We start from the raw sequence: 15,939 nt of genomic DNA on the forward strand, positions 1-15,939 counted from the left end.
CTCAGCCTCCCCACTAACTGGGATTACAGGTGCCCGCCACCACGCCCAGTTAATTTTTGTATTTTTAGTAGAGACAAGGTTTCACCATGTTGACCAGGCTGGTCTTCAAACTGAGCTCAAGCGATCCTCCCGCCTCAGCCCCACAGTGTGCTGGGATTACAGCATGAGACACCACACCCAGCTGGAATTTTCTATGTAGACATTTTTTCTATATAGACCTATTTTTTTTTTTAGGCAGGGTCTCACTCTGTTGCCCAGGCTGGAGTGCAGTAGTGGCGTGATCACAGCTCACCACAGGCTCAAACTCCTGGACTCAGCCAACCCTCCCATCCCAGTCTCCCAAGTAGCCGGGACTGCAAGTGCATGACACCACACCTAGCTAATTTTTAAGTCTTTTGTAGAGACAGGGTCTCACTATGTTGCCCAGGCTGGTCTCTTTTTAAATTTTTCCAAGTAAAGGAGAGTTGGCCCCTATAAGGGTGTCGTAAATGTCTCCGGGGCCCTCATAGTGATTCCAGGTGCTGAGTTCTGACATGTCCTTCACTGAAGGTCATTGACTGCCTGGGCACGGTGGCTCATGCCTGTCATCCTAGAACTTCAGGAAGCCGGTGTGGGAGGATCGCCTCAGCTCAGAAGTTTGAGCTCACTCTGGGCAACATACTGAGACCTCGTGTCTACAAACAATTTTTGAAAATTAGCCAGGCGTGGTGGTGTGCGCCTCTCAGCTCCTCAGGAGGCTGAGGTGGGACGATTGCTTGAGCCGAGGAGGCTGAGGCTGCAGTGAGCCATGATTACACTATTGCCCTCCAGCTTGCGCCTGACACCCTGTTTCAAAAATAAATAAATAAATACAAATTAAAAAGTCATTGATTGCTGTCTTCCGTTGAATCCCCAGGGCCTATGTGGTGGAGAGGCTAAGAAACAGGTTTTGTTTTGTTTGTAGCAACAAGGTCTCACTCTGTTACCCAGCCTGACCTTGACCTCCTAGCCTCAAGCAATCCTCAACCTCTCAAAATGCTGGGATTACAGACATGCACCACCATGCCTGTCCAGAAGCAGGTTGCTGAATGAAGAAACTAACATCAAAAAACGAGGCTTGGAGTCCCCAGATTCCCTTATGAAAATGCACACATGTGTCTGTAGCCCTAAGAACCCAGTTATTTGGCAGACTGATGAGGTATGCAGTGGAGACACATGAGCAGGGACCACGGACCATGGCAGGGGTGAGTTCCAGAAGGCAAACTTGGAGGGAGAGACAGCAACGAGAAGGTGGCGGTGGAAGGAGGGAGCCCTCACTGAAACTCAGCTTTGCCTCCCAGCTTGGCAGACAGATTCCCTCTGGCTTGTGAATCAGAAGGCGGGAAAACTTCCTACTTCTGTGGATAACAATGACGAGTATTTATTGAGTGCTTATTGTGTGCTACACACTGTATATGACAGCATCTGGTTCTCACAGTAACTGTATGGGCCGGGGTTGTTGTTGGTTCCATTTCACAGAAATTTCACAGGAACTAGGGCACAGAGAGGTGAAGCAACTTGCCCAAGGTCACACAGCCAAGAAACAAAAGTGCCTGGGCCATCTGATTTTAGAGCCTAGGTAGCACCTTGTGATATGTCATGGCTGGGACCCAGTGACAATTACGGGTCATTACTCGGTGTAATGACCAGAACTCATGGATGGCTTTTGCTGTCCTACAAGCCAAATTGCAGTATCACATTGGTGTGGGTGCTGTTAGGCCCTCCAGATCACAATGCCCTGTGACTGGTGTTGGGACGCTTGATTGCTGGCTAGGAGCACACTTTCTTTTTTGAGACGGAGTCTCACTCCGTCTCCCAGGCTGGAGTGCAGTGACATGATCTCAGCTCACTGCAACCTCCGCCTCTCGGGTTCAAGCGATTCTCCCGCCTCAGCCTCCTGAGCAGCTGGGATTACAGGTGCGCATCACCACACCCAGCTAATTTTTGTATTTTTAGTAGAGGTGGGGTTTCACTATGTTGGGTCAAGCTCATCTGAACGCCTGACCTCGTGATCTGCCCGCCTCGGCCTCCCGAAGTGCTGGGATTACAGGCGGGAGCCACTGCGCCCGGCCTAGGAGCACATTTTCTGTTCCAAGGACCATGATCGCAGACACAGATGTGCTACATCTTGTTGGTTGTCATTTTCACCCTTTTTCTTTTTAATTGCCTGTCCAATAGTACACTCTGCACCCCAGGATGGATTCTCTTGATGATTTTAAGCTGCACGCTGCAGACTCTGACCAATTTAATTTTTTAAATTAATTTTATTTTTGTTGTTTTTAGTAGGTCAGGGACATACTATAGAAATGAAGAACCAGGCCAGGCTCAGTGGCTCATGCCTGCAATCCCAGCACTTTGGGAGGCCGAGGTAGGAGGATCTCTTGAGCCCAGGAGTTCAGGACTGACATTGGCAACACAGTGAAAATATACAAAAAATAAAAAAATAAAAAATTAGCTGGGTGTGGTGGTGCTTGCCTGTGGTCCCAGTTTTCCAGGAGGCTGAGGTGGGAGGGTTGTTTGAGGCCAGGAGTTTGAGGCTGCAGTGAGCTGTGATTGCACCACTGCACTCCAGCCTGGGCAACAGAGCGAGACCCTATCTCAAAAAAATAAGAAGTAGATAAAAATAACCCTTTTTAGTACTATAGAAGACACCTTGTATATAATAACTCTTAGTATTGAGACTGCTTTGAGTGGATATAATGTTTTTCTGCCAATGACAAATAGCTCAAACTGTGGTCAAATTATTTGTTCCAAGTTTACCACAGAGAAATCTGACTACCTTTGTTCTTACAAAAATGCAAGTCACTAATCAATCTAAAAGGAATTAAGCTGCCCTTGGTAATGTGAGGCCAGGGAACTGATGTCAATTGTGTGGATTATTCTGGGGATAGAAGAAGAAGGCCAAGGTGGACTGCATTGAACGGCTGGAACGAGAGACAGAGTATTGTGAAGGCTGGAATGTCTGGGCTTTTGAAAATTTAATAAGGATGTGACTTGACTCTTGGACCCCTGTCATTTGCCTGAGCAGAACGGAGTATGTTAATTTGCACGAGATCATCTCCATTCCAATGAGATGTTTTCTTTCCTAAATGAAATTAGGTTGCAGAAAGCATTCCTTTTCTTTCCTAACTGTGAGCTGACAGTGAGCTGGCCACAGTGCGTGTCTTCTCCGGACTGTGACAGATCCCCGATGTAACAGATTACTTGAGTCCCCATCTGCTGACAGTCACATTTGTGCCTGCATTTCTTAACTGTTATTAGGGGAGATGAGAGCTGCTCCAGGCGGGGTCTGGAGTAGCTCTAGCCTGGGTAGCTCGGGAAGCCTCTTTATGGCCAAGCATCAAGAAACCATCCTTGGCAGGGTTTTGGCTCTTGTGACCCTCAGAGCTGGGAGAGGACACTTCTGTCCGATTTCGCAGACTTTCACTTGGAGGATGGATGAATGTACAAAGAAGTCCTCTGACCTTTCCGGAATGTTCACATTCTTGATTTCGTAAACTATTTCTGCAGTGGTCAAAAGGCTGATAAATGGGTTTCAACATGTTTTCAAAATGTTTCCCATTTTTGATGGCCCTGTTCATCCAGCAGTGGTAACAAATATTGTTGTTTTCGCTTTTTTGACATGGCCACACCCTGCAGCAGACAGCAGAGACAGAATAAATACAGACTACAGTCTCTGTCCTGAAGGAGTTTTTTGTTTTTTGTTTTGTTTTGAGATAGGGTCTCACTCTGTTGCCCACGTTGAAGTGCGGTGTTGCGATCCCGGCTCACTGTAGCCTCAACCTCTGGGCTTAGTCTCCTGAATAGCTGGGACTACAAGTGTGCACCACTGCACCCGGCTAACATATATATATATATATATACACATTTTGAGACAGGGTCTGGCTCTGTCACCCAGGGTGGAGTGCAGGGGTGCGATCTCGACTCACTGCAACCTCTGCCGTCCAGGCTCAAGCGATCCTCCTACCTCAGCCTCCCCAGTAGCTGGGACTACAGGCTTGTGTCACCATGCCCAGCTAATTATACTTTGTATTTTTTGTAGAGATAGGGTTTTGCTGTGTTGCCCAGGCTGATCTTGAACTCCTGAGCTCAAAGGATCCACCTGTTTTGTCCTCCCAAAGTGCTGGGATTACAGGGGTGATTTATTTTTTATTTTATTTTTTTTGTACAGACATGGTTCGCTATGTTGCCCAGGCTGGTCCTGAACTCCTGGGCGCAAGCGATCCTCCTGCCTTGGCATCTGAAAGTGCTGGGATTACAGGCATGAGCCACCGCCCAGCCCTGAAGCAGTTTTAAGTCTGCAAAGCCAATTCACATGAAATAGCAAACACTAAGAGAAAGTCTACAGAGTCAGATGTCAAAATTACAATTTTTTTTTTTTTTTTTTTTTGAGACGGAGTCTCGCTCCTGTCGCCCATGCTGGAGTGCAGTGGCGTGATCTCGGCTCACTGCAACCTCTGCCTCCTGGGTTCAAGTGATTTTCCTGCCTCAGCTTCCTGAGTAGCTGGGGTTACAGGCGCCCGCCACTGTGCCTGGCTAATTTTTGTAGTTTAGTAGAGACAAGGTTTCACCATGTTGGCCAGGCTGATCTCGAACTCCTGACCTCAAGTGATCTGCCTGCCTCGGCCTCCCAAACTGCTAGGATTATAGGCATGAGCCACCGTGCCCAGCCATGCCCGGCTAATTTTTTATATTTTTGGTAGAGATGGGGTTTCATCATGTTGGCCAGGCTGGTCTCGAACTCTTGACTTCATGATCTGCCCGCCTCAGCCTCCCAAAGTGCTGGGATTACAGGTATGAGCCACTGCGCCCGGCCCCTAAAGCAGTTTTAAGGCTGCAAAGCCAATTCACATGAAACAGCAAATACTATGAGAAAGTCTACAGAGTCAGATGTCAAAATTACAATTACATAATTATTTGCTTAATGGCTGTATTCCTTCTAGGCCATCCGTTCCATAAGCCTGGGGACTGGGCCGGGTGCGGTGGCTTACGCCTATAATCCCAGCACTTTGGGAGGCTGAGGCGGGTGGATCACGAGGTCAGGAGATCGAGACCGTCCTGGCTAATATGGTGAAATCCCGTCTCTACTAAAAATACAAAAAATTATCTGGGCATGGTGGCGGGCGCCTGTAGTCCTAGCTACTCGGGAGGCTGAGGCAGGAGAATGGCTAGAACCCGGGAGGCAGAGCTTGCAGTGAGCCAAGATAGCGCCACTACACTCCAGCCTGGGCGACAGAGTGAGACTCTGTGTCAAAAAACAAAAACAAAAACAAAAACAAAACCTGGGGACTGAATTTACCTTTTTCATCATTTTCCCAGCACCTAGGACAGTGTCTGGAATACAGGAGGTGCCTAAATATTTATCATCTGACCAAATGATTGCAATGATTTAATAATTGGGTTTAATACTTGTTATTCTGCAGCGATGCCTGCTGCATGAATTATTTTCCTCACAAATTCACTTATAAAACTTCCAACATCTGAGCAAACCACTCATAAACTATGCATAAAGTGAGTGCCTATCTTAGTGAGTAACTAAAATACTTAAAGTTCCTATATGTAGAGATAATACGTATGTAAGCAGATTAGATCATTGCTATCTTGGTGGGATTTGAGAGATGCTGGAAAGCACTTCTTTTTGAAAATATGTAATTTTTCCATTAGATATTAATTCCTTCGAGTTGTGAAGATTTTGAAGTCTTCCAATTTCCCCATTAAAGCACAGAAATGACACCCAAAGCCTTTATCCCCCCAACATTTTTGCAGAATTTGTTGAAATGCAAGCCCAGGCTAAACCATGGGGATAATGTAATATCCTCCTTATATAACTGGGCTGTGCTTTAGTCTGATGAAAATTAGATTAGATGGAGATCAGAGAAGCCACTTTCAGATTAAAACTCTGAGAAAAGCACCTGTGGATCACATTCTAAGACACCTAAAGAATTAAGAATTGACATGAAAAAGCGTTTATAATTGATAGTATCTTTGAGTTCAAAGCTCTGCATATCTCATTATCAAGTTCAAAGTAATGCTGTCATTTTTTTCTCAGTAACTACGCTCTTATCTCCAAGATAACAAAGCTGACGGGAACAAGATCAGGAAGCCGAGTCTGGGGGTTGGGAGTTGAACCCCACATCTCCTAACTCCCAGACCCCTTTTCTGGTGCCTCTTTGTCGCTCAAGCCGTCAAACACCTTTGCACGCAGCAGTGTCCCTTGGCTGGGTGCAGTGGCTCATGCCTGTAATCCCAGCACTTCGGGAGGTCAAGGTGGGAGGATCGCTTGAGTCGAGAAGTTTGAGACAAGCATGGGCAAACATGGCAAGATCTCGTCTCTAAAAAAGAATACAAAAATTAGCCGATGCATGGTGGCATGTACCTATGGTCCAAACTATTTGGGAGGCTGAAGTGTGAGGATCACTCGAGACACTGCACTCCAGACTGGGCAATAGAGCGAGACCCTGTCTCAAAAAAAAAGTGTCCCTCGTGGGTTTGGTTGCATGAGAATGCTTGATGTTCAATTCTTGAGGTTATTAGGAGATTGAACTTTGAAATCATCCCGCAACCTTGAACCAAAAGGTGAAAGTTGTCCACTTTGATAGACGACAATGGAAGGATCCTTTGGTTCAATGGAAAGCTTGTAAATATAAAACAGTTGCTGGAAAATTATATTAGAGATGAGCTATCTCCTCCATTACAATGTTTGCTTTTCTTTAATGCAATTGAGTTCCAACAGAAAGGCTTGGGAGGGGCCACAAGCAATGCTTCAGGAGTTACTGGAAGAGAGATATGGGGAGTGAGAGAGGAGATCCATCGATGTGGAGAAGGGGCCAGGGGAGGCCTTCTGCCCAGGAGGCCTGTGCTGAGGACCCTGGCTGTGCCCAAGGGAAACTGAATTCAGAGCTCCTTCTGCATCATAAATCCAGGACAGCTGGCAGCTCTCCAAGGGAGACTGGCGCTAAACTCCAAGGGCATCAGCCGCCAGATTGGCCAACCCCTACAATGCCCTTTGAGAGCTGAGCCCCAGGTGTGTTAAATCGGGATTCCATTCCAACCTCATGACCACATTCATTTACAAGCCCTGCATTTTGTTAATTTAAAAATGCACTCACCAGGAGGGAAGGAGGAGAGGCTCCATTAAATATAAGACAGCTGAAAGGCTGGAATTCTTCTGACATGCATGTCTTAGGAAGGAGAAGGCCTGACCTTGTTCTTTTTTTTTTTTGAGACAGGGTCTCACTCTGTCACCCAGATTGGAGTGCAGTGGTGCAATAATAACTCACTGCAGCCTCTACCTACTGGGCTCAAGTGATGTGACCTCCCACCTCAGCCTCCCCAGTAGCTGGAACTACAGGCACATGCCACCATGCCTGGGTCATTTTAAAAATTTTTTGTGGAGACGGGGTCTCGCTATGTTATCGGGGCTGGTCTCCAACTTTTGTTCTCCAGCGGTCCTCCCACCTCGGCCTCTCAAAGTATTGGAATACAGGTGTGAGCCACCGAGCCTGGCCAGGCCTGACTTCTGAATGCATTCGTTTCTTGATCTTTTACCCCGAGTGCACGTGCAAGTTGCACCCCTGGCCACTGGGTTTTGCAGAGTGTAGCGTTCCAGTGTCCGGGGCCCCACGCCCGTCCGCAGGCTACTGGAATGCTGAGGGCGAGGAGGCTTAGCTCCACGCACACCGGATCGGCCTGCACTTCAGGGGCCAGGTCTACAGCCTTCCCCAGCGCAGACGCCGCCGGCCCGGCCGGTTCCCGAGGGCGGGGCTGCGCGGCCTCACGCCCCGCCCACCGCGGGCAGGGGCGGGGCATGGGTCACGTGACGGCACGGCGACCAGCAAGGCCCCGCCCAGCGGGAGGAGGCCCGGCCGCGACCCGGGCCGCGCGCTAAGGAGCCGCCCGGTCGCCTGCGCGCTCTCTCCGGCGGCGTCCCCAGCCTGCGGCCCTTCTGCTGCCGGCCCCCGGCTCGCCGGCTGCGGGAGTGGCCTCAAGATGGATGAAGACGGCGGCGGCGAGGGTGGTGGCGGTGAGTGTCGGAGGTGTGGTGGGCTCGCCGGCGGCCTGGGGTCGGGGGCCGGGGGCTGGGGGTCGCGGGCGCGGCGCTGGGCCGGGGTTCGCCGGAGGAGACGGGGTCGGGGGCAGCGGCAGCGGCGTCCGCTGGAGGCCTGAGGCACGCCGGGCCAGGGCCGAGGCGGGGTCTCCGGGGGCCGAGGGAGGGGGCGGGCCGGGGTCGCCGTTCAGCGCTGGCGAGGGTCTGGGTACCAGGCCGGGGCTGCCGCGGGCCGGGGCTGCCGCGGGCCGGGGTCGCCCCGGAGTCTCGGGCCGGGGTTTGGGTGTCGCTCCTCTGGGGCGGGGGACCTTGCGGGGCGACCTTCCCCGCATCTTGTCGCCAAGGGCGTTCATGCCCTCCGGAGCCCGGCGTTTCGGACGCCCCCTTTCAGCTCAGGTGGGCGGAAGCGGCTGAGCCGGTGGGAAACCGGGAGGGGAAAGTTTTGCACTGGAGGCTCCTCGAGTGTACAGGACGGGAGGGCAGGGGGAACGGTTGGAAAGCGTGACAGTCTGCTTGGCTTTGGGTCAGAAACGGTCGCTGGATTTGCTCGAACGGGGAGGGGGCCAGCTGGAGTTCAGGTCAGGGTAGACGTTTTAGGAAACGGCAGACGCGACAGATTGAGCAAAAAACTCCGTGGAGCCGAGGGTGGGAGACACGAGCTGCACCCAGCACAGAGGCAAGACCGGAGAGCCAGGTGTGCCCGGAGCCAGGTGTGCTCCCGAGTGGGTCGGGTCGATGCGCGTCGTGGCCCAGGTGGTCTGTGTCTGACGTTCGGTTTCCTCTTGCTGGAGGAATCGTGTTTGTTGGAAATTATTTCGTGGAATACAAATGACTGCTGGGTCATGCTGGGAATTAGATTTTAAAAACAGAGGAACGTGCCTCTGTATGGAGTGGGTGTTCGCTTTGGAAAGCAAAGGGTTAATGCCCGTGTTTTTACAGGAACAGCCGAAGTTGAGGTTCTCTAGACTTTTTTTTTTTTTTTGCTGAAGATCTCCTTTGAGCTGACAGAAATCATCAGAATCATCAGAACCCCATGTAATAAGGGAGCAGTTTAGAGAAATCTTAATTACAGGCTGCCGGAGCAGCTGCCTGTAAGAATCAGCAGTATTGAATGCTTCAGGATGAAGTGGTTCATCATCAAGGTGCCTTCCAGAATTCAAGTGCTGCTCAGAGGGAGATGTTTTTTTGCTGAAAGACGCGATGCAGCCAGGATGGTGGGAAGTTGGCACCCGTCATGGCATTTGGCGAGTTCAGTTCTTATAGTTGAAGCTAGGGGTAGCACTGTGGCACCGAGGGGGTGTGTTGATGAAAAGGGAGCGCTGTGGAACGAAGGCGCCCAGTTGCGAACCCTCCTACAGTCAGGCTGTCTGTCTGGAGCCATGAGATCCTAAGGAATGGGTTCCCGGTGGATGTCGTGTTTCCTGCCTGTCACAATTTGGGCATAGCAGTTTTCCCTTGTTAGAAAAGAAAGACAACTGTATAATATGCAGACGTTGGACATTAGCGTCAAGGCAGCTAGCTGGCTTGGCAGTTTTGTTTGTAAGGTGCTTTGGGCTCTGTGAGTAAAGAAATGTAGACTTGAAGATTAAAGCAGGAATAAAGAGGAAAAGAGGAGGCTTTAATGTGCTCCAGCAATTTGCAGGTCTTGAGTACTATAACGAAGGATGATATGAAGTATCAAAAGTCTTAAAACTGTCCTTGGGTTGTTAGTATCTCTTCTGGGAATATATCACAGGGAAGCAACCTTGAAATAAACCCCTCACGTATAAAGATGTGTATTATGCTGTTTAAAATAGCAAAAAATTGGAAACAGCAACGCCAACAGCAGGGGCATGGTGAGGTAAATTATGGGAAGTTTATTGAAGTATTTTACAACCATTAAAATAAGCAGTTTTATACATCATGGTTTAAACAACATAAACATTGGTGACATTATGGATTATTTTATTTTCTTTTTATATTTTCCAGGTTTCTGGAATAAGTGTGTATTTCAGATTGGAAAAAAACCATCAAAGACGTGAATGTTTTAAGTGTATCATTTAATTCATCTCACTGGAACATTGAACAATGAAGATTTATTGATTGATTGCCCATCAAAATGCCAGCCAGCATGTTAGGTGCTGGAAAATAACTTTTAACCTTTATTGATTTAGTTTATAACTAGCTTTCTCCCTTGCTTTGTGACAGACACTTAAAAATATTTTTGGCAATATTAGGATATTTATTTTTGAAACAGGTGAAAAGCAAAGTTTTGAAATATGAGTGATATTGTAATTATTGTATAACCTTTATGTGCTTATATTTAACTCTTGGCTGTTGTAAGTTTTGAAGTTAACATACCTCTTTACAGTTAATACCATTTAGATTTTTAAATGCTTTAAAATTCATGTTTAAAAAAATAAAGTTGAGCTCTTTTAAAGAAAACCGTTTCAGTTGCCAGCAGATTATAAAGCATAACATTTTTTGGTATATTTTTAGAGTGTAGTACATAATGTTGAACTGTATCTGGGGGAGTCAGTTAAAGCTTGTTTAAAAGATAGGGTAAATAATCTATTCAAACAGTAGTTATGGTAGAGGCCAAAGATAATTGAAGAGGTCTTTTTTTTGTTAATGGTCAGGTTAAAAGGCTTGAAAAATTGATTCCTACTTGCTATTTTTATAAGTTAATTTAGCTTTTTGTCCACTGTATTGTTCTTTCAATGCAAGATAAGGAGAGAGAGGATGGTGGCATGAATGGCTGGAAGGCAGTTACAAGAGGAGCGAGTGGGGGGCACAAGATTACAAGAACACATTGTTCCTTACAGTGTGTGCAGAGTGTAGTTAAGGCGTTTTTAATTCCTATGGGACTTTGTTGCCTTTCAGTTTTTCGAGAACAGTTCTTGAGCTAAGTCTCTACTTGGAGGGTAGCTGGCCAGTTTGGCTCATTGGGATTGTCTTCATGTCCTGTTTGGGCATCTGTCTGATTGATGGTCCTGAATGGACCTTCCCTGGCAGATGAGGTGAATTAACTATAATTGGCATTCTTCTCTCTGCCCCCTTCACTCCCTGATCAATGTAGGTGTCTGTGCTTCAGGTGAAGAGATGCTGAGCCTTGTTCATAATAAAATACATGCAAATTAAGACTAGATTGAGCTCCCACCTTTCACCTTCAGACAGGTGATAACCCCCAAGTGTACAAAGTCTGTTTCAAGTTTGAAATATTTGAACGGCAAGGTCGTTTCAAACATTTACGGGTAAGAATGTGAAGTAGCCACAGGCAGGGTCAGCCCATGTCCTGTTGGCTCAGATCCGTTTCTTGCCCTTTCCCTGCAGGGACTCACCCCTGCAGGCAACATTTCCCAGGCCCTTGGTCAGCTGGCTTCCGGCTGGGATTGGCCACTGGGAGCCACTGGCAGGGGGAATGGCAGGAAGAAGGACAAAAACAGGTTATTTCCCTTAGGCCTGCCTCAGGGAGTGTCTCTGGCAGGTACCTTGTCTCCTTTTGGCTCCAGCTCCTGCCCCTTGGTCCTAGCCTTTGAGTCTTAGAAATACCTCCTCCCTTTTACCCTCTATTTGAGAAGTGGTAACAGCAGCTTGCTCTTGCTAATCTTTGGATTATCATTTCCTGTTTGGCTTTTCAGTTTTTCCATCACGCCTGTCACTAATTCCTTATATTAAATTCCCTCTATATCAGATTCTTAAAGGGATGGTTTCTCTGGATGTCTCTGTTTCTCTGGGTGGACCCTGATAGATACAGGTGCTTTAGGCAGTAGCTTTAAAAACTACAGGCGTGTAAATCCTTTGACCCAGCAATCCAGTTCTAGGAATTTAACCTGCAGATATATTTGTACACGTGTGAGATAACATAGGTACAAGATTATTTATTGCCTTGAGTGTCCATCAGCAAGCAAGAGACTTATCAGATAAATCCATGCCCAGATGGTTAATGAGGTTGTAAAGTTGTAGAAAGGAACGAGGAAGCTCTTTTCTTAGTTGACATGGAGAGATCTCCAAAATACCTTAAGTTACAAGAGCAGGCCAGGCGCGGCGGCTCACACCTATAATCCTAGCACTTTGGGAGGCCGAGGCGGGTGGATCATTTGAGGTCAGGAATTCAAGACCAGCCTGGGCAGCATGGTGAAACTCCGTCTCTACTAAAAAAATACAAAAATTAGCCAGGCGTGGTGGTGCGTGCCTGTAATCTCAGCTACACGGGAGGCTGAGGCAGGAGAATCGCTTGAGCCTGGGAGGTGCAGGTTGCGGTGAGTGAGATTGCGCCACTGCATTCCAGTCTGGGCAACAGAGTGAGACCCTGTCTCAAAAAAACAAAACAAAATTACAAGAGCACAGTGTAGGAAAATGTGCATTGCGTGCTCCCATTCTTGTGTTTTGAAAGAGGAAGTGATGGCTGATGCATGCAGATTTGCTGGAAGGTGAAAGGAGGAACCAATAACAATGGTTACCTGTTTGGGGAAGATGATGGGAACTGAGTGGATGGGGAATATAGGTGGGAAGGAAACTTTTCACTATGCGCCTTTTTATTTTTTGAAATTCAAAAAAGTTTGAATAATCTGTCTTCACTTTTTCTAAAATTGGAAAGCAGTTTCATAGAAAAATAGTATGATGGTAAGAAAATACCCATTTTACACCTTTTTTGAGGGAATTTTTATAGATTAAAAAATACGGCTGGGCGCAATGGCTCACGCCTGTAATCCCAGCACTTTGGGAGGCCAAGGTGGGTAGATCATGAGGTCAGGAGTTCGAGACCAGCCTGGCCAATGTGGTGAAGCCCCGTCTCTACTAAAAATACAAAAATTAGCCGGGCATAGTGATGCGCACCTGTAGTCCCAGCTGCTCGAGAGGCTGAGGCAGGAGAATTGCTTGAACCTGGGAGGCAGAGGTTGCAATGAGCCGAGATAGCGCCACTACCTGGCGACAGAGTGAGACTCGGTCTCAAAACAAACAAACAAACAAAATATTCTGGGAAGACAGCAACAAAAGATAATGTGATATCCAATGTAAGGTTATAAAATGTGACCTATTTTTCAGTCTGTAGTAAGTTAACTACTGTATTTTGGAGAGTTTAAAAAGTGGATGCTTTTAGATTATGCTTAGAGTATATTCTTTTGTAGTCATTTACTCAAATGTTGATGGTGTCTCTACCAAATACCAGGTTCTATGCATGGCACAAGAGCTATTAGTGCCTGTGTTATGCCGTTTTTGCATTGCTATAAAGAAATACCTGAGCCTGGGTTATATATAAAGAAAAGAGGTTTCATGGACTCATGGTTGTGCAGGCTGTAGCTGTACAGGCATGGTGCCAGCATCTGCTCGGCTCCTGGGGAGGCCTCAGGGAGCTTTTTACTCATAGTGGAAGGCGAAGCAGGATCAGGCACATCACATGGCTAGAGCAGGAGCAAGAGGGAAGAGATGCCACGCCCTTAAACGACCAGATCTCAGGAGTCCTCACTCACTGTTGCAAGGGCAGCACTGAGCCATGAGGGATCTGCCTCCATGATCCTGTCGCCTCCCCTCCAAGTCCTACCTCCAGCACTGGGGATTACAGTTCAACATGAGATTTGGGCGGGGCATATATCCAAACTGTATCAGTGCCTAACAGTGGTGAATACGGCAGATAAATTTCCCACGTTCATGGAGCTCATGTTTAGATGGAGAGACACACAAGAGGTAAACAGCTGTATATAAAATAATCATGTATTATGCTAGATGTGTTAAAGGAAATCAACAAGAGGTTGAGGAAGAGAAAATGTGGGATGGGAGAGGTGTAGGGAAAGCCCATGGCCAGGGAAGGCCTCTGAGGAAATGCCCTTCGAGGTGCAACCTATAGGGGTAGTGGACCAGACAGAAGGAAAGGCATGGAGCTGGCAAGAGCTGAGTATTCTAGAGAATTAAAAGCAGCTTTGTGTGGCTTGAGCAGACAGCGAAGCGGGAGAGATAGACTGGGGCCATGTCAGGCTTTCAGTAGCTAAGGAATGCAGATTTTATTCTAAGTACATGAAGCCGCTGAAAGATTTTTAAACGGGGAAATCTCATTTGATTTACATTTCAATAATTTTAGCTAATATTTACTTGATGCTGTATGTCCTGCGTACTTTCTGCGTCTTAATTTATTAACTCTTCATCATATCGCTATTTTCAGATTGGAAAATGGAGGCATAGGGAAGCTAAGTAATTGGTCTGAAATTTCACAGCTAGCAGGTGATGGAGCTGTGATTGGAACCCAGGCCTTCTGTTTCAGAATCCATATTCTCAACCACTGCCCCCTGCTTTTTAAAGAAGCATATTCTTGACTCCTGAGTGGAGAGTGGGTTGGAGGAGAAGGGAGGACTTGGGAGAAGGGAGGTGTTGCAGTGGTTCAGGTGAGAGTTACGGGGCTTGGTGGGTTAGGGTGGTAGTGGGAAATATGGAGGGAAGGATATATATAAAACACATCTGTATAAAACATACAGAAAAGTACAAAGAATAATGAAACCAGCACTCTTGTTCCCACTACTCAGAATTGACATAATAGCTGTCAATGTTCTGTTGCATTTTTTAGGTCTGTTTTTTAAAAAATAAAGCATTACTGGTAAGTCTCTCCATCTCAGTATATTGTGGTGTTCTTCCAGTTGCTCAGGCCAAAATTTTGGTGCCATCTTTCGCTTCCTTTGCCTTGAGCCTTCTCACGGTTCTCCCATTGTCATCCTTGTTCACACTGCAGCCAGGGCGATTCCCTTTGACACGCAGGTCATGTCACTCCTTTCTTAAAGTTTGCTCTTTCCTCAGTTTATTGAGAATCCTATTCTCAGACCATCTTACCATGGTCATGGCCCACATGCTGTAGTTTAGGGGGCTGCAAGTTCCTCTTCTTTTTTTTTTTTTTTTTTGAAATGGAGTCTTGCTCTGTCACCTGGGCTGGAGTGCAGTGGAGCGATCTTGGCTCACTGCAACATCCGCTTCCTGGGCTCAAGTGATTCTCCTGCCTCAGCCTCCTGAGTAGCTGGGACTACAGGCACGTGCCACCATGCCCGGCTAATTTTTTGTAATTTTTTTTTTTTTTTTTTAGTAGATACGGGTTTCACCATATTGGCCAGGCTGGTCTTGAACTCCTGACCTCGTGATCTGCCTGCCTTGGCCTCCCAAAGTGCTGGGATTACAGGCATGAGCCACCACGCCCAGCCAAGCTTTTTTTTCATAAAAGGGCCAGATAGTAAACCTCATAGGCTTTGTGGGCCACATATGATCTCTGTCACAAGTCTTTTTTTTTTCATAACCTTTTCAATATGTAAAAAACATTCTGACCTTGGGGACTGCCCTTGACTACTACTCTAGTCCCCTGCTATCTCTTTGACATTGTCTGTTGCTCCTCTCCCGTTTCCTCCCTGACTCTGGTCTGTCTCATTGGTCTCCTTGCCAAGCACACTCCTGCCTCAGTGCCTTTGCACTTGCTGCCCCTGTAGTGGTTTCCTCTTAGATACCTGCATGTGGTGTATCCTTGCTTCATTCAAGTTTCTGCTCAAATGTTTCCTTATCACAGAAGTCTTCCTTGACCAACCTATCTAAAATCACATTCATTGTTACTGTCAGCTCTATTTTTCACCCTTAGCACGTGTCACCCCTTACCTATTATATATTTGTTTCTTTTCTCTTACAATGTGAGTTCTGTGAAAGTAAGAATATTTTCTGCTTTTATCCAGTTATATCTCCAAGATCTAGAACAGTGCTTGGTACATAGTAGCCTTTCAGTAAATATTTGTTAATAAATACTGAATAAAGTTGAAGTCACTTTTGTCTAGCAATCCCTGGTCCTTTTGCTCTTTGCTTTCACTGTTTCCTAGAGGCAGCCATTATGAATTCGATATGGGGCCCTCTGGTGTATGGTGTTTTTGTTTGTT

The 15,939-nt window shown here is 47.0% G+C and overlaps 1 protein-coding gene across 3 annotated transcripts in view; it reads left to right on the forward strand.

The window, feature by feature from the left end:
- Nucleotides 1–15,939, forward strand: part of CYTH3 (cytohesin 3) — a 158,066-nt gene that overhangs the window by 36,780 nt on the left and 105,347 nt on the right. The window contains exon 1 of one of the 3 annotated variants that reach the window (XM_031013118.3): nucleotides 7,801–8,041. The exons of 1 other annotated variant lie outside the window; for it this stretch is intronic. In XM_031013118.3, coding sequence (XP_030868978.1) covers nucleotides 8,008–8,041 — 34 coding nt within the window. In that variant the 5' untranslated portion in view covers nucleotides 7,801–8,007. Of the gene's footprint in view, nucleotides 1–7,800; nucleotides 8,042–15,939 lie in introns of those variants that run through there. One more of the 3 variants, XM_055346537.2, reaches the window with a different exon arrangement.

The sequence above is a fragment of the Gorilla gorilla genome, chromosome 6 (genome assembly GCF_029281585.2).
Source record: "Gorilla gorilla gorilla isolate KB3781 chromosome 6, NHGRI_mGorGor1-v2.1_pri, whole genome shotgun sequence".
In the NCBI taxonomy this organism is placed as follows: domain Eukaryota; kingdom Metazoa; phylum Chordata; class Mammalia; order Primates; family Hominidae; genus Gorilla; species Gorilla gorilla.